Raw genomic sequence first — 20916 nt, 5'->3', positions numbered from 1 at the left:
CTATCGAGCAAGAGATCTCTGTGACGAATCAAGAAACCGGACTATAATGAAAAAACCCTTCAAATTACATGTCAAACTACTTGTTGTAGCCCAACTCAAGAGAAGCCACCATGGATTTATATATCTCAAGGATCAATCTGTTTTCGAACTCGCTTTTCGAATAAGTCGTCTTAAGATCACGAGCTTTAGGGACTCTCTTCTCGCCGAACAAGTTCCCGCTGTTGGCTGTATGCGAGCTGTCGGCCAGCCTCATCATCATGCTCATGTATGCATTCTTGAGCCTGTACCACAGTTTCAACGGCGAAACGACTCGAACCAGGCGCAGTTTACGCGCGATTCTCACCTTCCATGAACGCTTCGGATTCCCACCAAATCTTGCTTTTTTCAGGTTTCTTCTCGTCGGGGATAAGCGACTGTATCCTCTTCTTCTCCATTGCCTGCCGATGCTTTTCGTGAATGGGATTATTTCCATTCCTCCTTCGATGAGTTTGAATGAAAAGTGTGTGTTTTTCGTGTGTGTGTTGTGGGTTATTTTCTTTTGGAGATGATGAGATTTTTGTGGAAAAGTTTTCAAGGTTTATATGGAGGTTGGAGAATAATGGAGCCATAGTCAACTGGTCAATAAAGCCGGAAATTGAATTTTATGAGTAAATAATAATTAATTGCGTAATTTGCTGTCTTGATTTCCACGAAATGGCACAAAAATGGTGACCAAATTAGAACTTCCTAAGTAGAGTATGGTAAAATTAAATAAATTAAAGCTTCAATTATTAAATTGTTGTGTGTTTAGGCGTGTTAACGACTGACTTAAAAGCATTTCGCTAGCTTTTCGAGATGATTTTGATATTATTTGAATTATATTTAAAATTAGGAAAAAACTTGTGTTAGACGGTCTTTTAAGACATATCTCTTATTTAGGTTATCCATGAATAGTATTACTTTTTATGCTAAGAGTATTACTTTTTATTGTAAATATCGATATAGTTGATCTGTTTCACAAATAAAGATTCGTAAGACCGTCTCACAAGATACCTATTCTTAAAATTATTAAATTAAATTTGAACGAAACTAGAACGTATGACTATTGTATTTCCCTTTTTTTATTTCTATTCCATGACTCATAATATTTTATTTGAACGAGCTCGTCATTTTAATTCGAGTCAAACTCGCGAAGTGGAAAAAGAGAAACAAATGCCTTCAATTGTCTTGAACATATCGATGATTTATAATACATCTTGAAGTTTGAAACGAGATTTTAAGTTTGAAACGGGATTTTAACAAATATCTTTCTCAAATAAAAAAGATTATATGAAGTGTTGAAAATTTTATTCTTTAGTGCATAATATATTTACATATTATTCGTAGGCACTCAATTTGAAATAAAAATGGGAGTACTTGGAATAAGATGTATTATTATAAATATTTAAAGACAATAATGGACATATAAAAAAAACACATAATAGTCTGTCTAGTCGAATACGTTTTCTCACAAGACAATCACGGGGCATTCCACTTTTCCCTATTTTCTATAGTCTGACGTCATTTGTCATTTAATGTTTGAATAAGGAACAAATTTAACATTAAAAAAATAAAGTGTTTCTAGAAGATGCATATAAATAAGGGGTTATATAGTGGACCCAAGTATGAGGAATATACACTTAAAATAACAAAAATAATAATTAAAATAAAATATTTAAAGATTAAGAAAGAAAATTTTAGACTTTTTATAAAAAAATCATGCATGCCAGATCTGCATCTTGAATTCGAGAGTTGCATTTGAAGGATTTCAAGTCTATAATAAAAATAATAATGAGATATGACAAAAACTTGTGTGAGACGGTTTTATGGGTCGTATTTTGTGAGACGGATATCTTATTTGGGTCATCCATAAAAAAATATTACTTTTTAGGAAAAAACTTGTGTGAGACGGTCTCATGGGTCGAATTTGTGAGACGAAGCTCTTATTTGGATCATCCATGAAAAAATATTACTTTTTATTGTGAATATGGGTAGGGTTGACCTGTCTCACATATTAGTATCCGTGAGACGGTCTCACATGAGACCTACTCTACTTTTTATGCTAACAGTATTACTTTTTATTGTGAATATCGGTAGGATTGACTTGTCTCACAGATAAAAATTCGTGAGACCATCTCACAAGAAACATACTCAATATGTTTTGAGTTTACAATAAATTTCAAATCTGAAACAGTTAGTTTTAGAGTTGTTACTATGAATTTCAAATTTATCTCAAAATAGAATCACTTCAAATCATTTTTCAAAAATTTCACAAAACTTCTATGATTCTCAAATAAAAGTTGTTAAATCACGAAAACTCTATACCAATGGTAGTTTTTTTTGTCGAGACTCCAAGAAATTACTTGTAGCGTAAAATTATTATATATATTTTCTAGTGGCAGGTGGATTACATCCGAGCCCTGAATCCTTGAATTAACAAGTTCAAACTAGAATTGACTGGTCAAACTCTTATATTTTAATTTTCTGATCAAAATTTCCAGCTCACAATATTGGGGAAATGTGTTGGTCTTGAATTATTTATTTATTTTGCAATTTCATTTTCGGATAATGTGAAAACTTCTCGTTCCAGGGACCTGTAAATTATTTAATGATATCGAAAGGCCCAAGACATTGACTTCTAGAAGGGTAGTGCGTCGTATATTGAAAAAATCATTTTGGTCTACACTTTTAATTTTTTAATATAAAGCAAAAATTTGTGTAAGACGATATCACAGATAATATTTTGTACGACAGATCTCTTATTAAAATCATCAATGAATACTTTTTATGTTAAGATTATTACTTTTTATTGTGAATATTGATAGCGTTAACTCGTCTCAAAAATAAAGATTCATAAGACCGTCTCACAAGAAACTTATTCTTAATATTAAACTAATGTCATGCATAGGTTTATTCTATATTACTCTGTGACAAGAAATCATATATATTTTTTTACGTTGTCCAATATATTTTATCACATGATCTAAATAACCGATCATGACAATATGAAAAACCCACATGATCTAATGATTACAAGGCTACACGAAACTCTTTAGCGTAGTACGTTTCTGATGGCTATCAAATTTTAAGATATCAAATTTTAATCTAAAATAAGACTGATAAGAAGCATATTTACATGTATTCCTATTTGTTTTCATCGAAAGTAGTCGAAAAAATTATGGTCAAAAGCTAATTATCTCCCTCCGGATTCAAGATCTTCGGTTAATACGCAAGAAGCACCTTCACTTGGCAGGATTTCAATCTCAGTCTCCGCGGTCTGCATGTTCGTACGCAAATCTTCCATCACTTGGAGATATGCATAAGTTCTCCAACCTACAATTCATCAAATTACAAGCATGTGAATCGAAAATATACAGAACATGGGAGTCGATTTAGGAATTTGATAACTGGGATGATTTAGCCTACTTGGAAGGGCGCACATCGAAGAATTAACCATTTTTGACAAATATATTTATTACAAGTGTTCAACTCATGTCTTTTAAATCGTATAATAATTCAATCCAAATGCTGCTCTTCAGTCAACCGTGTACTTTCCAAAACGTGGTTAAGAATTTAGATCGATTTGCTTCTTGATGGCATATCTAAGACAAGATGACTGCATCACATTATTGATATATCTATGAACATTCTAGCAATTTATGAATGACTTATATGGGATGATGGTTTCGTAGAATCGGAGTCCTCAAGATGAAGAAGAAGCACTCCGATGAAGATGAAGAAGAATAAGAAGTTACCATCGACGTGATATGGTGGTGGGAAGAACTGCAAATAGCAAAGTGTGGCCACTACAAAACCTGCAAATAAAAGCATTCCAATGTTAAAATATAAAACAATTGCTAGAACCACCTTCCATGAGCTAAAGCTTCTGGAAAAGTAGTTTCAAAGCGAAAATATCACATTCTCATGATCCGTAGAAGGTAGTTCTCGTATATTTATTAAGTTGGGTTTAGGTAGCTTTTGTTGCATGTTCGACCAACTTGCACGTGTAAGTCGTCGACGTTAATTTTCAGCATATATTCTTAGAACCAACAGGTGCTGGGGCGTATTAAACTATCGTTTGGACCATCTCCCATAAGCTTTAACTTTTGAAAAGATGGTCCCATATCACCATTAGACTCAATGAGCTAAAATTTAATGTAGAATATCATTCACTTTTTCAGTTGCTTAATGCGTAAAAATTGGACAAACAAACCTAGTAAACCTCCAGCAAACACATCCTGCCAATGATGCCAATAATCATCTACCATAGAAACGCCAACAAGAGATGCAGCAAGTAGAGGTAGCACAACTAAGCAGAGTTTTGCAATGTGCCCTTGACGATCAAACACCTTTATCTTCCCAGATAAATACAGGGATAAAAAGCCCAGCCCGGCAAAAGACCCTGCATGTACGATTCAAAGATGGCATCATCAATCAAGTTCCAAAATCAGAATAGTCGTAAAAGGTAAAATTTTCTTGTCTTAAAAAATGACAACATGCCGCCAATCAATTTTTATGGCTTACACGAAGTATGCCCACTTGGAAAGCTCTTGTGCCCTTCCCTAATGACTCCTTTATCACCATGGCAAATAACATTTCCCCACTGATCATAAACCTAAAAATGTACAAAATCCTGATCAAGCCTATAAAAAATGAACATTGATCAAATTAAAACACCTTCGACACGCTTGTAAGAATCAAGTTTTAACACCACCTACATCCTTTCCATCAGGGAAACATCGCCAAAAAAAGTCGGGCCGGGGGCGACCAACTGCATCTTTTATAGCATCAGTAATTACTGCCGTTATCAGAACGGAAAATAGAATCCCTGTACCAAAAAAAAAACTAAAATTTGGTACTGGGATCATCAATTCTCCAAGTTAATTGGCTCATTAACACTGATAATAATATAGACAAGATATGAGACAGCAGATTCGCATACCTAGTACAGCATGATGAAGATCATACACGTCTCTCCGACGAATATAAAAGAGAAGAAAAACAAGAATAGGTAACAGAACTGCATATATCTAGAAAATATTTACGAAAATCATTATAATGGCACTTACGATATTGCTCATGTCAAGAAGCAATTTAATGGGAATGTCTAATCAAGAAATATTTATTGCATACCGGCACAGACCATTCGGGAACAGTCTTGCTCATCAGGGGATACTTGAGATCAGACATCATATCTTTTCCAACAAAACGGTTGTATGGGTTGATAATATTCAGAACGGCCAAAATGACACCAAGCAGTATAAGCATTAACCAGTCATACATGTGTGTCCTTGCTAAGATGACTCCATGAGACCTGACAGTGTGGGCGCCAAGCTGAGCCTCCCTCATTTCACCCTGCAAAGTACAAATATGTGCATTCAAGGAAAGAGGGATGCAAATAGGTGACTTTATATTTATGAAAAAACTATGGATCTGAATTAAATTATAATAACTAGTATCTCACCTGTGTGAAGCACGTAGTGTCATTTTATGCAATTAATTATTAAAATTAGTGAAATATGAGTATTTGAATAATTAATTAAAACTATTGATATTATGTAATGAATTTATTTAAAATTTAAATATTATTACAAAAAATATTATACAAGTTATCTATTTGAGATAATACTCAGATGAGGATAACAATCTTTTGTCGTAAAATTGACTTATTTACCATTGCATTTGATATATTAATTGAGTGAGACTGTATTTAATAAAAAATCATAAAGGATATCTAAAAAATTACATATTAATTTTTCTATCAAAATTTTAAATAATAAATAAATATTTTTCAAAAAATAATTTTTTTTCATTTATTAGATTAATAAATTTTGATTAAAAAATTTTAATTAATTTTTATAACATGATAAAAAATTATTTATATAAAATTTTGATTAATATACATAAAAATGATGATAATAATAATATCAATTTACGGACATTCAATATACTAAAAATTCACGACAACGCTTGTTGATTCAAGCCAATAAAATTTAATATTATGTAACATATTTATATTTTTTTAATATTTTAGAGAGTAGTGATTACTTAATTTATAAAATTAACACAAAAATCAAACCCGTAATCAAAATTAAATAAAATGATAATGCGAACATTTAAATGTAGTTTATATTTCCAAAGGACATTATATTCAAATTTGAATTTTAAAAAAGAAATAGGAACCGACTGAATCATTTATACAATTTATATTAACAACTAAATATATCAAAATAACACAAAATCATAATCCAAATTAAATGAATTGAAATAATTATGCAAAAATTTAAAATCAATTTATTTTTTCAGTGGATATTAGTTTCAATTTGAATAAATTCATAAATTACGTTTGAATTGATATAAAAAGGAATTAATTCAAATTTAAAGTGATAAAAGAACTGGTATCATGCAATAAATGAAGTTTATATTTTCAAATATTTTTAAATTCAAATTTGAATTTTTTAAAGAAAATCGAGAAGTCTTAATAAAAAATATAAAAAAAAGGCATAGAATTAAATTTTTTCACAGTACTTCTATTCGAAATTTCTGATAACTATTTTATTTTTTAAGAATTGTCATTTTGGCGAGAACTTACTATTTGATGCAAAAACTCAACTTCTATATAGATATAGACAAGTCAATAGAATTTTGACAGAAGATGTTAGCTATCCAAACATTTGCAGATGCTTTTTGATTTTATTATTATTTGTGGCAATTGAGCAGGTGCAAATGCAATGTCCTTTACTAGTCCATAATCTGGATAAATAGATAGTTAGATTAAAAAAATGGAACGATTTCTCCAATTCAAGTTGAGGGCCACTAAGCAAAAAAATAAACAAGTAGCATTAGCTAAACAACACCTGAATGGAGATATCTAAGCCAACAAAGCATTAGAAAGCAGTACATCACATACATCCCCGTGAAGTGAGCATAATTTTAAATAAAAATTGTGATCGTCCCACTACAGAATTCTCTTACAGGTCATTGATTATTTTACTTACTTAACCTTCTATGCGTAATTTATAAATCAACCCCGAAATCTAAAACGTTACGGTAAGCAGGTAAATCCTACCGTGCCGTTTTATGATCATTATCAAGCAGTATCAAACTAATATGCGCAGAGTAATCATGTGTGAAAATCACCCTCATATACGAAAGTAACAAACAATGAGTTTATACAATACTTCTGTCACTCTCGTACCTTGGAGTTTTTGGATCCTAACAACGGAAAGCGGATGGGAGAAAACCAATCGCCGGCACCAGCTGAAGTTTCCAGCGACTGAATCCAAAAATAAAGAAAAAATTAATTCCATGAGAGATTTTTTAAAAGCTTTGGGGAAGACGAATCCAACTAAATTAAACGATAGGACAAAAATGAAGTAATTTAAAGAAAAGAAAATAGCTTAGTTAACCTCAAAGGAAAACCTTGCCATTCCTCTGCCTTATAGCAATTCAAAAGCATAAAAAGGTAACTTTTAATGCACTACTCAAAACATGAAGGAAACTTTAAGACGCACCAACAAGAATGAATACCTGGCCCAAGTTACCGTACGACAGCTTATGTAACAATAAAACACTCGTAATTTCGAAAAATTTGTTTCATACAACAACAAAATCTATCAGCAAAGTTTATTCTAAAGGTCGTTTGGCTATAAGAGCTGTTCAAAATGCAACCTCCAAGCTACGTCTACTCCAAAAACATAGAGAAAATCTTTCCTTTTTGCTGGTTTGGTGGAATGGCTCTCTGTCCACATCATTTCAAGATCATTCATTCATTGTTGGAAACATCAAGAATAAAGAAAAACAACGTTGATAACCTTGATAAACATTTCGATTATTCTTCTTAAACTTGCGACACTCAGAGATTCAACGAATAATCAGGCAGCAATCAACAATTGTTTGATATATTAAAGGAACAAACAATTGATCTAAGTCCTTGAGCTGGAGCAGCCATAGACTTTAGTATCTAACTTGATTATTAAAGCCTTCGTACCCAAATACCCGCTTCTCCAAGAACAAAATAATTCTTCCTTTAAATACAAAATTAATACACAAGGGGAGCATAATCAAAGAAAAATCACATTTTTCAAAGTGAGAAAACTCCTGCCACACAGAAGAGGGTAATTTTAACAAACCTAAAAGTTATCACAGATTACAAATTATGCCAAGTATATTCTCAGTCATTCTCAGAATCCCAGAAAAATTCCAAGACAACGCGCAAATACCAAATTATTACACATAAATTACAAAAGTAAAACGATGCGCCGCAACACATTGCAAGCAAATTCAAGAAAGACATAACCACGAAGCACAAAAGATACCGGTGGAGGAGCACAAACAGAAATCAAAGGAACCCACGAACCTTGGACCAACAAAAACCTCTGGCATTCCTAAAACGGAAAAAGGATCTAAAATCACGCCAATCCATGGTCGGGATGAAGAAATTACAGCCAAACAAGAAAACTCCGTATAGAACACAACCGATCGACAAAGAAATAAATAAATCCTCAAGCACCAATTCAAATGGGTCCACATGGTGTACAGCGAGGCTTATCCTTGTAAAAAATTTACGTAAAATAACAAAGAGGGTTTCAGTGGCAAGATTATCGATCAACTCGAGGGCTGTTTGAGTTAACTCGCGGTGAAACGGAGAGAGGCCAAATGAAGTGTGAGAGCGAGTGTTTTCTGAGGTGTCGAGTCTGGGAAAGGGACTTGAGACACGCGGTGCTGAAAATGCTGATGAATTAATATCAATTATCACCCACAAAATACTTTATTTACAAAATACTTTATTTTTTTATAATTATAACCATGAAAATTTTAAATCTTTCAATTTCTTTTCTTGAAGAATCGGTGGTTTGTTAATTAAGAATGTTTTTTGGTTATCGTGAAGAGAGAAATTTTCAGAAACATATCCATGTTCTAACTTCTAAGTAGTATTTTTCCTTGAGCAAAAACACAAAAAAATACAGATGCGAACAGAGGGATGGCAAAATTATCCTTCCATCGATGCATAAAATTACGTTAAAAACACAACAATTATTTTCTTTTTTTCTTTTCATCACTCACGAGTTTCGAGATATCGAAAACTCGAAATACAAGAAATTCGAACGGAAAATACTATGACGATCGAAATAAATTAAACATGCACGATGAACAGAAGGGAATTCTGATATTTTATTTCTTGAGCCGATCGATATTGTCTCGCAGATTTCTAGCATGTGGGGGTGGCGACGCCGCAGGTTTCTGCTATTTTCTTGGCATTGGGCGAGTCAACATACGGTCTGAGCATCGGGTTCTTCATGTACTGGCAAAAACATGGCTGCTGCTCCTTCAGCTTGGCGCAGCACGCAGACGACGGAGCGCTTGACCCCGTTATTGCCGACATGCAAGGGCTCAACTCCATGGGGTTGCATGTCACCGCCGCTGTCTCATGTGCCTCCGACAGCAGGACCGCCGCCACTACCAAGCACCAGAATGCGACACCAGTGAAACCCTTCTTCATATTTGGACAAATTAAAGACTATGCTATGTGGAAGGAGAATTTGTGTTTTGAGTGAAGAATAGTGCTTGGAATTTATAGGAGTCCGGAAGGCAAGAAAAGGGTCCCCCACGTATCTGCGAAAATCACTGCCTTTGTAAATCACACTTAGATTAAATCAGTTTAGAATGAAATTAAGCTTGCAAAAAATGTTTTAATTTATTATAATTTTTATTAATCATATTTAAACGTTTTATAAACACTGCTAGCTTTTCAGTACCTTTGTATGTTTTTTCTAATATTAATTTGCAATAGAATCAGATCGCCACAATTTAAAAATTAGAATCTAAAAAATATTACAATTACAAATGTCAAAATACGTTGTAACATGGTCCCAAGTGTCTACACATCCCATCTTAATTATCCCCGAATTTGTATCAAACAAAAATGTAGCAGGCATGCAAGGAATTTGGATTCGTAGATAACATTACACTGTTCGAGGCCATAATAAAGACAATTTTACTCCTTTATTACGTGAAAATGTGTGATTCTGCATTATCACCAAAATTATTACTTTTTAATTTAAATTCCATTTAACTTAAAAATAAAATAAAAAAATACTGAAAACATAAGATAATTTATAACGAGTAGGTCTTTCGTGACTAATCTTTATATGTGAGATATGTGATCAACCCTACCGCTATTCACAATAAAAAGTAGTATTCTTAGTATAAAAAACAATATTTTTTTATGAATGACCTAAATAAGAGATACGTCTCACAAAATACGACTTGTGAGACCATCTCACACAAATTTTTGTCATCTATAATTACTTTCCTCTGTATCACTCAATTTTCACATTGTTTTTGCTGTTACTCTGGCGTTGAGAACGGAAGAAGTTGTCATGTCAAATTCTCTCCCGAATTAAATGATGCACCAACCCTAACCTTATAATCGCATTCCTTTCAGAATCCGATGAGTGGAAGGCACAACATGAAATCACACCCAAAAAAATTACGACTCGATGGAAGTTTGCATCGTGCTTTCCTAAACGAGATCGGTGAATAAAAAATCAACGATTATATGAGGGCTAAGTTTGTTGGATCATTTACTTTGAAGAAAAATTGACTTACGTGTTTTTCGTCAATGTTGATCTATGTAATATTTGAAATTATTTAAAAATCTTAACATATTTTAAAACTTATCAAATACTAAGTTATAAGTGGTATATTTTTAGCCCGAAGAAAACGATTGTTACAACTGAGTCTGAAACTCTAGATGTAGGTTCGAATTTGGAACGTTCATATAAGATGAATTAATGTTAATGGCAATCGTCCCTAAGATACGACGACTCCTATCTAGAGTAGTAGCACAACAAACTCTAGATTTCGACAACAAAGAAATGCAAGATCTTTCAAGTGTGTATGAACGAAAATCTGCAGCAAGATGGAGAAGGAATTTGATGCAACCAAAGTATGTAGATGAATGCAGGTAAGAGATATATATAGAGCATCAAAGATTATCTTGAATGAACACAATTTTTCGTACAAATGTGCAACCTTTGATGAGTAGTTGTTTTGTTTCGGTGAAAGGACGCCTTGTTCTTCTTCCGCACAGCAAGGCACGCGCACCCGTGCAAGAAATGACGCGACCGTGCGCCCTATTCTGTCTGCGCACACTGATAATCACAGTGTGGCGCGCGCAGCTGCACGACATCATGCGCGGCCGCGCGTTGCCTTCTGTTCGCGTGCACAGGAATGCGCGCATCCGCGCATGAACACGCACAAGGGCGCACCAGCTTCTGTTCGGACACCAACAAAATTTATTCCTTCAAATAATTTTGGTCCAGAAAGATTAATATTGGTCAAACACCACAACACACCTCCCCGCGCCGGGCCGGGTGGGCGCACGTTTAATTCACCGAGACCTAGCCTAGTAGCGTCTCCCATCTTCTAAAAACTTTGGTACCCCTTGGGGCCCAAACCCTTAGTTCACATTAAAACTTATAAGGAGGAGTAACTTTCTCTAAGCTTCCAATGTGAGACAATCACATTTTCATTTTGTTCACCTTTTCTCTAACATTAGTCATAGTTAGTTATAACTTATAATAAATTGTTCCAAAAAAATGTTTAATAGATGTTGGCGACTAACAAGTACCCACTATTAATAATTTGATTGATGTAAAATACATGCTTCAAACCTTTTATATTGATGATTTATTTTAAAAGTGCGGAACAGTCTACATCACTTGATGAAACTTAAATCTGTAAAAGGTAAAATAACACAATATATGTTTCTGGGAGTTCGAATGATAAAACTCTTCTACGTCTTTTTACTTTTATTTCCATAAGGCATCTCTAAAAGACTTTGATCAGTACACATTTGTGTAAGCCCACTTCAGTAAAACTTGTCATTGCCTACTGAAACTCTTAGTATTAAATCTCAACAATTACTGAATATTAATTATGGGAAAGACACTTTCTACATATTACAAATACTTCACGTTTTTCAGTGGGTGAATAGAATGAAAGAAATAATAGCACCGATGATCTTCTGAATCTGATAGAACTTTAAAACGTGTACTGGTTTTGTAGACTTTCAATATGATAAGCCAGAAGGTGTTAGTGATTTCGCAATTTTACAAAAAGTCAGTATATGTGAACGTGATTATGAAGCTTTTTATAAACCATTATCAACGTTCGAATGATAATGACTATTTTTTCCGTTATGAGTACTTGCATCCAAGAATAATCTTGTTATTTGTTTTTGTATTCAAAATGGAGTGATCAATAAGTTATATGGACTGTTCATTTAATGGATTTATATAAGATGCATTATTGTTCAGATCGACTACAATAAATAGTGTAGGACCGAGTGCTTACCGCTTTACCAATAGCTATAACTAGTGGTAATGGTGCAACTCAAATCTTTTAAACCGCACAACAACTCAAGCACCACGGGTCGATCGCTCTACCAAGCAGGGACAATTATTGCACCCAACAAATAGGAACATCATCTGATAGATAATACAAACTAAAACGGATGTCACTAGAATATAGTCTAACAGATTATCATACAAGACTATCTTTCTGGCTAGGCAAAAACTTGTGTGACACGGTCTCACGGGTCGTATTTTGTGAAACGGATCTCTTATTTGGGTCATCCATAAAAAAATATTACTTTTTATGCTAAGAGTATTACTTTTTATTGTGAATATCAGTAGGGTTGACCCGTCTCACAGATAAAGATTCGTCAGATCCGTCTCACTAGAGACCTACCCGTCTGACTATTTCTACTGGTTCTATATTGCTTAATTTTTAGTTCGGTCTACTAATATTTTTATTTAGATTTGTGTTCTGTTTTTCTTTAAGATGAATATTGATTCTGATTTTTATAAGCAGAATAATGTTTCTGATTTTTCATCATCTTTAAGAGTTTACCTTTAGCAGCACACCACCATAATAAAAAAAACATATTTATCATTAAGCGTAAAAAAAATACCTATTTCAGAAAAAGAAATGAAACAAAAAAAAAAAATCAAATATTGAAATAAGTGGTCCAAATTAAACAGTTTCCGATTCTAACAATCCCAAACTTGTCAACAAATTTGGAATAAACTCAAGTTGAATTTTGTCTTTGATTGAACACGACTTCTATGGATGATAGAAATTGTCGACTGATGTTGGGTAATTGGGTTCCAGTCTCAATGGTGCAATAATATCTATATTACGAGGTCTATATTAAATTAAATTATATAAACATAAAATTGTAACCAAGTAGAATCCAACAGGTGTTTTTGCTGATTTTTTTAGGATACCAATAATTCAAAATGAGCCACAAAATAAAAATGTCTTATATTTCAATATGGGCCACAAATGAAATTGCCTTATTTATAAATCGAAATAAAACTTGATTACCAAAAAATATCACTCAAACATGTAAGGTAGAAAAATCATCTAAGCTAAATTAGGCAATTTATTTCTAGTATAGTACACAATATAGATATCATATCTTAAAATATATTCAAATCCGAGAGATTTTTCGCTTTTCTTTCTCTGTGAGTTGAAATCATTTCTCTCTTAAAAAGAAATGTTATGTCACTTCACCCAACTGGTTACGGTCTTGAGTTCATTTAGATGTATAATACTAACGAATCTTTATCTATGAGACGGGTCAACCCTATCGATATTCACAATAAAAAGTAATACTCCTAGCATAAAAAGTGATAATTTTTCATGGACGACCCAAATAAAAGATTTGTCTCACAAAATACGATATGTGAGACCGTCTTACACAAGTTTTTGCCTAATATAAAAGCTTGTAAGTTTTTTATTTTTTAATTTATTAATGTTATTTTAATTTCCTTTGTATACTATAGTTACTTCAATAATTAATTTGAATTTTTCTGGGGGATATTGTTGGCCTGATCTTTAAATTTGCCATAATTCCAATTGAATTATCTTTGATGTAATTACTGGTTAATTTTTGCATAAAATCAAGTTTTAAATTTGAGAATCAGAATTTTCTTTATGATAGGTTTTGATTATGCTCGATTCAAAAATTATAGGCAAAAATTTGTGTGAGACGGTCTCACATGTCGTATTTGTGAGACGGGTCTCTTATTTGGGTCACCCATGAAAAAGTATTACTTTTTATGCTAAGAGTATTACTTTTTATTATTAATATGGGTAGGGTTGACCCGTCTCACAGATTATGACCCATGAGACGGTCTCACATGAGACTCACTCAAAATTATATGGCCAATGTGGTTTTAGAAATCTAAAGACCAAAACAAAATTTATATTTGTATATATTATAAAAACCCAATAAAAATTCAATTTTGCCAACTAAATAAAACCAATCAAAATAGAGAAACTGTCCAAATTCATGCAAGCAAAGCCATAACTGGATAAGACCTCCACCAGATTGTAATTAATAAGATTTTTCCCAAATATAACCTTTTTAGATAAATTCTTCTAAAAACTTAAACCTGCCAGGTCAGCAGATACCTCAAGTCTGACAGTCTATCCGACGTGGAATCATGCATGAATCGAAATAAACACGTGGGCAACATTATTATATTTGTATTTTATGTACTTGCCAACCCTAGTTAAAAACTATATTATTTTAATAAAAGAAAATTCTTATTTTATTTCCGAGATTATATATAATCGTACGCGGCGCCTAGACCTGCATCATCCAGTTTACAACGTAGAAAATCCAGTCTCGTATACAAGAAATCTTTCAGAAAAACAAGAAATCTTTCAGAAAAAGAAGAAATTTCTTTCTGAAATTTTGCAACTGTTAATTAGAATTTGTGGGATTTTGAATGGCCGCTGATCTCTCCGTAGTCTTGCCTCGTGTTCTTATTGTTTCCAGGCGTTGCGTTCGCAAGAACAAGTTTGTGGATTTCGTAGGTACGAAACATTTTATATCGTCGTGTTTTTTGGTTCTGTTTCTTTTGTTCTGGTAATGTGTTATAGTATTTAATTAAATTCATCAACTTCGAGATTTCATGCAAAAGGGTTAAAAAAGAACATGAATTTCAAAGCAAGTGCTGTGTGTATGAGTTTCTGATCTGGGAAGTAGCTTTCTTGTGAGGTTTATTTGATTTTTTTGTTGAAAATTTGTCAAATTGATGTATATGATTGAGAAAGGATTAATCTGCCAATTTCAGAAAAGTTCATGATTTATAGGGTGTTTCGAATAATTTTTCAAATGAATTGCAGGTGAATATCATCTCGATCTGATTGTAAATTATGGTGCGGTGCCGGTTATAGTTCCACGGGTACCCGGAATTCATATGTTGCTAGAGAGCTTCGAGCCGATTCATGGAGTTCTTCTTTGCGAAGGGGAAGACATTGATCCGTCCCAGTACGAATCCGAAACTTCGAATTTGTCAGCAGAGGAATTAGAAGAAATTCGCAGGTTGCATGCCAGTGACACTGCCATAGACAAAGAGAAGGACTCTATTGAACTAAGACTGGCAAAACTTTGCTTAGAAAGAAACATTCCTTATTTGGGAATATGCAGAGGTTCCCAAATCCTAAATGTGGCTTGTGAGGGTACCCTTTATCGAGATATTGGAAAAGAATTGACAAAAAATATTCCAGAAAAGCAGAGGATAGTGCACATGGATTATACTAATTATGATGGGCATCGGCATCCGGTTACGATTGTAGAGAATACACCTTTGGATCAATGGTTTAGTGATTCTTTTGAGGATGGAGAAAGGGGGGTTTTGGTTAATAGTTATCATCATCAAGGGGTCAAGAAATTGGCTTCAAGATTTGTGCCGATGGCATTTGCACCAGACGGTTTGATCGAAGGGTTTTACGATCAGGATGCTTATAATCCTGGAGAGGGAAAGTTCATAATGGGGATTCAGTTTCATCCAGAGAGGATGAGGAGGCTGGATTCCGATGAATTTGATTATCCCGGGTGCCCTTTTGCCTATAAGGTGACTATTTGATGCAAATTCAACATGTATATAACTCTGTTTTATGTATAGTCCATTTGTGTGTCTTCAAAGTAATGAAAATATGCTTTGAATTGTTTCAGGAATTTGTAAGAGCAGCCGTTGCCTATCAGAAAAGACTCATTAGTTCGACAAGCTTCCCAAAGTCGTTGAAGCTTAATGGAGAAATGGAGAATAACAGAAAGATTATAGTTAAAAGCTTTTCAGTTGCAAGAAACATGAGTAAATGTGGCCATGGCACGAAATTTATAAAAGAATCAGACCTTAAGGCCGGAACAGAGTTTCTAGAGGTATCACATTCCTGTTATTATATACATATTTACATGACTAATCTCATCGTAAACAGCTTGGAGTGATATTTCTTTGTAGTTTCTGTAACATATTTTTGACACGATTAACCTTTTTCTGCGAAATTTTTTATTTGCAGGTGAATACGGCTTTGAGTCTGCAACAAGAGGCAAGATTAAAGCAGATTGGTGCAACAATAAGGAATGGATCTTTCTACTTGGAGAGACTGAATTTGAGAGAAGAAAAGGAGAATTTGGCAAGAAATTTGATGGGGAAAATGTCTATGGAGCAGCTATTTGATCTCTTGTCTTTCTATCGTATGATGGGGAAGATTTGTTCAGAGGCTTTGGAGATCAAACAGCATGGCCTTTGTTAGTCATCTAACAACTTGATCTATCTGTATGAAATCTTTAATTTTTTTGGTTTGTGTTGTCAATCCATAAGAATTGTGGTAAGAATCACCGAGTGCCAATGGCTTATTAATTGTTTTGGAAAAATTTCGATATTTGAGTTCATCATACATGGATGTGTACATCGCCGAACGATCCTATCTCAAAATCAATATCAAATCAAAGTCAACGAGTTCAAGTACATTAAATTGTTGAAGCAATTGGTGGAGTGGGACTGTTTGAGCCACAAACTCATGGAAGTATGTTCCTACTGTTAGGTTGGGCTAAACTCAAGCTTCAAAAGATTTTGTGTTCAAGTGCGAGCTCATATGGAGGATTAGCTTTTGAAAGCAAGCTCGAGTTGAGCATTTTATTAGTGAGTCATCTTACAGAAGTGCTTTGTTGCCAAATTTTGCTCATACATGAACCATCCATGGGACTCTGGTCATGCGTGTAATCATGCTTCAACAGCAACCCGAGCTAGGTCTGTGTTGAACCCCGCAACCAACGCCGTGTTTTGTGGCGGGTTAATTGAACTTCCATTTGATCTGGTAGACTGATACGTGTTTGTTGGCTTGTTGCTTTGTTCCCTGCCTTTTGCACACGGGGACGGTGGTCCTTTAGGTGCTCGACGTCCATGCAACTGCATAGTTCCCACATCATAACGTACCCACTCCTTTTTGAATTTGGAAGTTAGTTCCTTTTGGTCTTGTGGTTGGCTTTCTACCTAACAACTTTGATTAATCTCTGATAAATTATATAGTTGCTCTGTTGTCGTGAATTCCAATATCCTTGGGGAGAGCAAACTTCAGAAACTGTGTTAAAAATCACATAATTCTCAGGCGATTCATCTTTCCAAATAATATGTATGTTGTTAAATATCAACGAATTCCAAGTTTATAAGTGATCTTACAGTATGAACACTATTAATGCCATTGACTTCCAATTAATTGTAGAAATGGCTTTTTCTTTCCAGTCTGAAAAGAAAAAAATCGAGTCTCTAAATGGCATATAGAAATAACAAGAACGATTGCGAGGTGGTGGATTTTGACCAAACCAAGAATTCTGCTCTTGCTAGCTTTTATGATTTATGAAATTTCAGTCAAATTTTAAAATAATATACAATGCTTTTTCCTTTGAATGAGTCAGCCACTCCTTTTTTTTTAACTCAACAGAAGTTTCTATTCCGTAGAAAAACTACAGCAAAATGGCAGTGTTTGTCAATTCCCAGTCTCCGAAACACAGCGTTAAAGACAACTTCATTATTATACCAAACAACGCATTCAACCCAACTATCTTTTTATCGAATTTTGTCTGATGTGAAACTCTCGCCATGATCCCTTCCCTTCGACCAAAAAACCAGCGAAAATGATGAACCCAAAACTCAGCCAAGAATCCTTCTGCTGGATCCTTGTAATTCTCGTACTGTCACAAATCCAGGTCCGTATCTGTCAACCCGATGCGTATGAAACGTGCAGCCAGCCATTTCGATGCGCCAATCTCGAAGATATAAAATATCCCTTCTATGGACAAGATCGGCCGGTGTCTTGCGGATATCCAGGCTTCGAACTCGACTGCCAGACAGGCGTTCCCCTGATCACCATCAATTTAATATCCTATAGGGTATTGAATATAGATAACAATACTTATAACCTCCAAGTAGCGAGAGAAGATTTAAGAAACAGCATTTGCCCAGACCCCCTCCGCAACACCACCTTAAATTTGGATCTTTTCGGTTTTTCTTCGAATTATAATGATCAGAACATCACTCTGAACTACGGATGCACCATGATCGGGTCTCAGCCTCCGCCTCCTCCTCAACCTCAGGAGCAAATCCCGGTGTATAATAACTTTTCCTGCGGGCCGTACCCCTGGAATATGGTCTGGACAACTGAACAAGCTGTTTTTTTAAGAAGCTTTATAGGTTGTTCTAGTAATATTTTCGTTCCCGTTAACCAAATTGCGGCCAGCACTTTAGCTGCATATTCTCCCATAGTTGCTATAATAGATGCTCTGTCAAGCGGGTTTTGGATACAGTGGTCGGCGAATAATAGCAACTGCCAGCGTTGTGAGGAATCGGGTGGAGTGTGTGGGTCTAATCAAGGCTCAGAATCTTTCGCTTGCTATTGCAGTAATGGAACTTATTCTCTTTCTTGCAATAGCTCTGGAAATGGAAATGGAAATGGAAAAGGTACGGGGACTCTGTTTTTATTTTTATGGAAGATCATGTTCCATATGGAGACAACTCTAAACAACTTCATCAATAAGTGGATACAACAATTTTCCTTGGTAGCAATAATTGTTCAATTCTTAATTTCTTTATGTTTCTTTTGTTTATATCATCACCAATTTCTTCTGGTTTGAATGCTCTCACATACCATATTAACTAAAAAATTTGGAATTGCAGTTTCAGGAAATAGTGACGCAGGATTGAAAATTGGTAAGATTATCATTCAATAAAACAAATTCCGTTTCTGTCACGGCATGCACTTGTCTTGAATCATATTGTATTGCTGTCCAGGTCCACCTCTAGGTGGTGCAGCACTTGCTGGTATAATCGTTGGATGGTTAATTTTCCACTATAAACAGAAGAGAAAAAACCGTATCACAGCCAAATCTGCCCAAAATATTAGCAAAGAAATCAGCACTCCCCCGTCAAGCAAGGGTCTCTCAACTCCAAGTTCAACAAGTTTCATCAAAAGCATCCCTTCATATCCAACATCAAAATCCGAACTCCGAGGGGGCAGCACGTACTTTGGTGCGTATCTCTTCAGCTATGCGGAACTTGAAGAAGCCACGGATAATTTTGATCCCTCCAGGGAACTTGGAGATGGAGGTTTCGGTACCGTATATTATGGTATAAACACACATCCCTTTTGTGAAATGGAAATTATCCTATCTTTATCTCACATAAGAGCTCATTTTTTGTTAAACAGGGAAGCTACCAGATGGTCGTGCTGTTGCAGTCAAACGTTTATACGAGAACAATGTGAAGCGTGTCGATCAATTCATGAACGAAGTTGAGATTTTAACTAAGTTGCGGCACCAAAACCTTGTGGTGCTGTATGGATGCACGTCGAAGCGAAGTCGGGACCTATTATTGGTCTATGAATATATACCGAATGGAACAGTGGCCGATCATCTGCATGGGAATCGTTCCAAATCAGGGCTACTTTCTTGGCAGATTCGGTTGAAAATTGCTATTGAAACTGCAGATGCACTCGCTTATCTCCACAGATCAGACATCATTCATCGAGATGTGAAAACCAACAACGTCCTTCTAGATAACGATTTCAATGTAAAAGTTGCTGATTTCGGGTTGTCAAGATTGTTCCCTGCTGATGTAACTCACGTGTCCACCGCCCCACAAGGAACACCTGGCTATGTCGACCCTGAGTACTACCAATGCTACCAACTTAATGAAAAAAGCGATGTCTATAGCTTTGGAGTCATGCTGATCGAGCTTATATCTTCTTTACAAGCCGTGGATACCAACAGACACCGGCAGGATATCAACTTGGCCAACATGGCTATCAACAAGATTCAAAACCGTAACTTGAACGAGTTGGTGGACACAAGTCTTGGATTCGATACAAATAGTAAGGTGAGGAGGATGGTCACAGTGGTCTCAGAATTGGCTTTTCGGTGCTTGCAACAAGAGAGGGATATGAGGCCCTCGATGGGAGACGTGCTCGAATCTTTGAGAAGGATTCAGAATGAGGAGTTGAACGTCGATAGGGTCGAAATTGTGGACATATTGGTCGATGATGAAACAGTGCTTCTCAAGGATGGCATCGACCACCCCGTGTCACCAGATTAATTTTTCCTAAACAAATGGAACAGTAGCACACCTGATTCTAGTGTGTGAGCAATTGTTTCATCTGCTTGGTGTTTGTATTATCAAATACATATTGCGATACTTGATTAGGAACTATATTGTCGTATGCTCGAACATTTAAATGCTTCTGATACATTAACTGCTAGATTACTTAATTTGTTCATGACAAAAACTTGGTATTTGTGAGACGGATCTCTTGTTTGGGTCATTCATGAAAAAATATTATTTTTTATGCTAAGAGTATTACTTTTTATTGTGAATATGGGTAGGGTTGACATGTCTCACATATTAAGATCCATGAGACGATCTCAAATGAGACTCACTATTTGTTCATTAATTATCATTAATTACGATTCATTGTTAGGTTGAAACTAATTATAAATATAAATCAAATATACAATTTTGTGTTATGTGAAAAATAAAATAA

The 20916-nt window shown here is 34.7% G+C and overlaps 5 protein-coding genes across 7 annotated transcripts; 2 read left to right on the top strand and 3 right to left on the bottom strand.

Annotated features, from left to right (window-relative positions):
- Positions 1–76: 76 nt before the first annotated feature.
- Positions 77–472, bottom strand: LOC140805626 (uncharacterized). Its single transcript, XM_073161885.1, has one exon. It carries the CDS (start codon positions 470–472, stop codon positions 77–79), a length of 396 nt encoding a protein of 131 aa, XP_073017986.1.
- A 2548-nt stretch (positions 473–3020) lies between these two features.
- LOC140806072 (lipid phosphate phosphatase 2-like) lies at positions 3021–8712 on the bottom strand. The gene is made up of 9 exons (XM_073162531.1): positions 8378–8712; positions 7217–7294; positions 5152–5373; positions 4961–5048; positions 4737–4846; positions 4543–4633; positions 4232–4420; positions 3774–3833; positions 3021–3351 (listed from the first exon to the last, which is right to left on the bottom strand). The coding sequence occupies exons 1-9, from the start codon at positions 8441–8443 to the stop codon at positions 3212–3214; spliced, it is 1044 nt and encodes a 347-aa protein (XP_073018632.1). The 5' UTR covers positions 8444–8712; the 3' UTR covers positions 3021–3211.
- Positions 8713–9002: 290 nt separating this feature from the next.
- Positions 9003–9576, bottom strand: LOC140804992 (non-specific lipid-transfer protein 2-like). Its single transcript, XM_073161170.1, has one exon. It carries the CDS (start codon positions 9518–9520, stop codon positions 9230–9232), a length of 291 nt encoding a protein of 96 aa, XP_073017271.1. The 5' UTR covers positions 9521–9576; the 3' UTR covers positions 9003–9229.
- A 5118-nt stretch (positions 9577–14694) lies between these two features.
- Positions 14695–17336, top strand: LOC140806071 (putative glutamine amidotransferase GAT1_2.1). The gene is made up of 5 exons (XM_073162530.1): positions 14695–14913; positions 15226–15956; positions 16058–16264; positions 16402–16633; positions 16930–17336. The coding sequence occupies exons 1-5, from the start codon at positions 14826–14828 to the stop codon at positions 17106–17108; spliced, it is 1437 nt and encodes a 478-aa protein (XP_073018631.1). The 5' UTR covers positions 14695–14825; the 3' UTR covers positions 17109–17336.
- A 463-nt stretch (positions 17337–17799) lies between these two features.
- LOC140806069 (LEAF RUST 10 DISEASE-RESISTANCE LOCUS RECEPTOR-LIKE PROTEIN KINASE-like 1.2) lies at positions 17800–20639 on the top strand. 3 transcript variants are annotated; one of them, XM_073162525.1, is made up of 4 exons: positions 17800–18828; positions 19057–19091; positions 19173–19508; positions 19588–20639. In XM_073162525.1, exons 1-4 carry the CDS (start codon positions 18020–18022, stop codon positions 20469–20471), a joined length of 2064 nt encoding a protein of 687 aa, XP_073018626.1. In that variant the 5' UTR covers positions 17800–18019; the 3' UTR covers positions 20472–20639. The 3 variants fall into 3 exon arrangements, with proteins under 3 accessions (XP_073018626.1, XP_073018625.1, XP_073018624.1); XM_073162524.1 differs by having other exon boundaries at positions 17800–18834; XM_073162523.1 differs by having other exon boundaries at positions 17801–18842; positions 19059–19091.
- Positions 20640–20916: the final 277 nt, after the last annotated feature.

Source organism: Primulina eburnea, chromosome 11, assembly GCF_022965805.1.
Source record: "Primulina eburnea isolate SZY01 chromosome 11, ASM2296580v1, whole genome shotgun sequence".
NCBI classification, from domain to species: domain Eukaryota; kingdom Viridiplantae; phylum Streptophyta; class Magnoliopsida; order Lamiales; family Gesneriaceae; genus Primulina; species Primulina eburnea.
Note: the sequence above shows the minus strand (reverse complement) of the source record. Positions and strands in the feature narration are given on the sequence as shown.

Bases quoted from the DNA above. Each gene is read 5' to 3' on its own strand.
- LOC140806072 (XM_073162531.1), bottom strand. From the start codon at position 8,443: ATGGATTGGCGTGATTTTAGATCCTTTTTCCGTTTTAGGAATGCCAGA. The intron at 4,847-4,960 runs GTATGCGAATCT...TTTTTGGTACAG, and splicing joins TCTTCATCATGCTGTACTAG to GGATTCTATTTTCCGTTCTG. The intron at 3,834-4,231 runs GTTTGTTTGTCC...TTTTATTTGCAG, and splicing joins GTTTGCTGGAGGTTTACTAG to GTTTTGTAGTGGCCACACTT.
- LOC140805626 (XM_073161885.1), bottom strand. From the start codon at position 472: ATGGAAATAATCCCATTCACGAAAAGCATCGGCAGGCAATGGAGAAGA.
- LOC140806069 (XM_073162523.1), top strand. From the start codon at position 18,020: ATGATGAACCCAAAACTCAGCCAAGAATCCTTCTGCTGGATCCTTGTA. The intron at 18,843-19,058 runs GTACGGGGACTC...TTGGAATTGCAG, and splicing joins TGGAAATGGAAATGGAAAAG to TTTCAGGAAATAGTGACGCA. The intron at 19,092-19,172 runs GTAAGATTATCA...ATTGCTGTCCAG, and splicing joins TGACGCAGGATTGAAAATTG to GTCCACCTCTAGGTGGTGCA.
- LOC140804992 (XM_073161170.1), bottom strand. From the start codon at position 9,520: ATGAAGAAGGGTTTCACTGGTGTCGCATTCTGGTGCTTGGTAGTGGCG.
- LOC140806071 (XM_073162530.1), top strand. From the start codon at position 14,826: ATGGCCGCTGATCTCTCCGTAGTCTTGCCTCGTGTTCTTATTGTTTCC. The intron at 14,914-15,225 runs GTACGAAACATT...AATGAATTGCAG, and splicing joins CAAGTTTGTGGATTTCGTAG to GTGAATATCATCTCGATCTG. The intron at 16,634-16,929 runs GTTAGTCATCTA...TCCTACTGTTAG, and splicing joins GATCAAACAGCATGGCCTTT to GTTGGGCTAAACTCAAGCTT.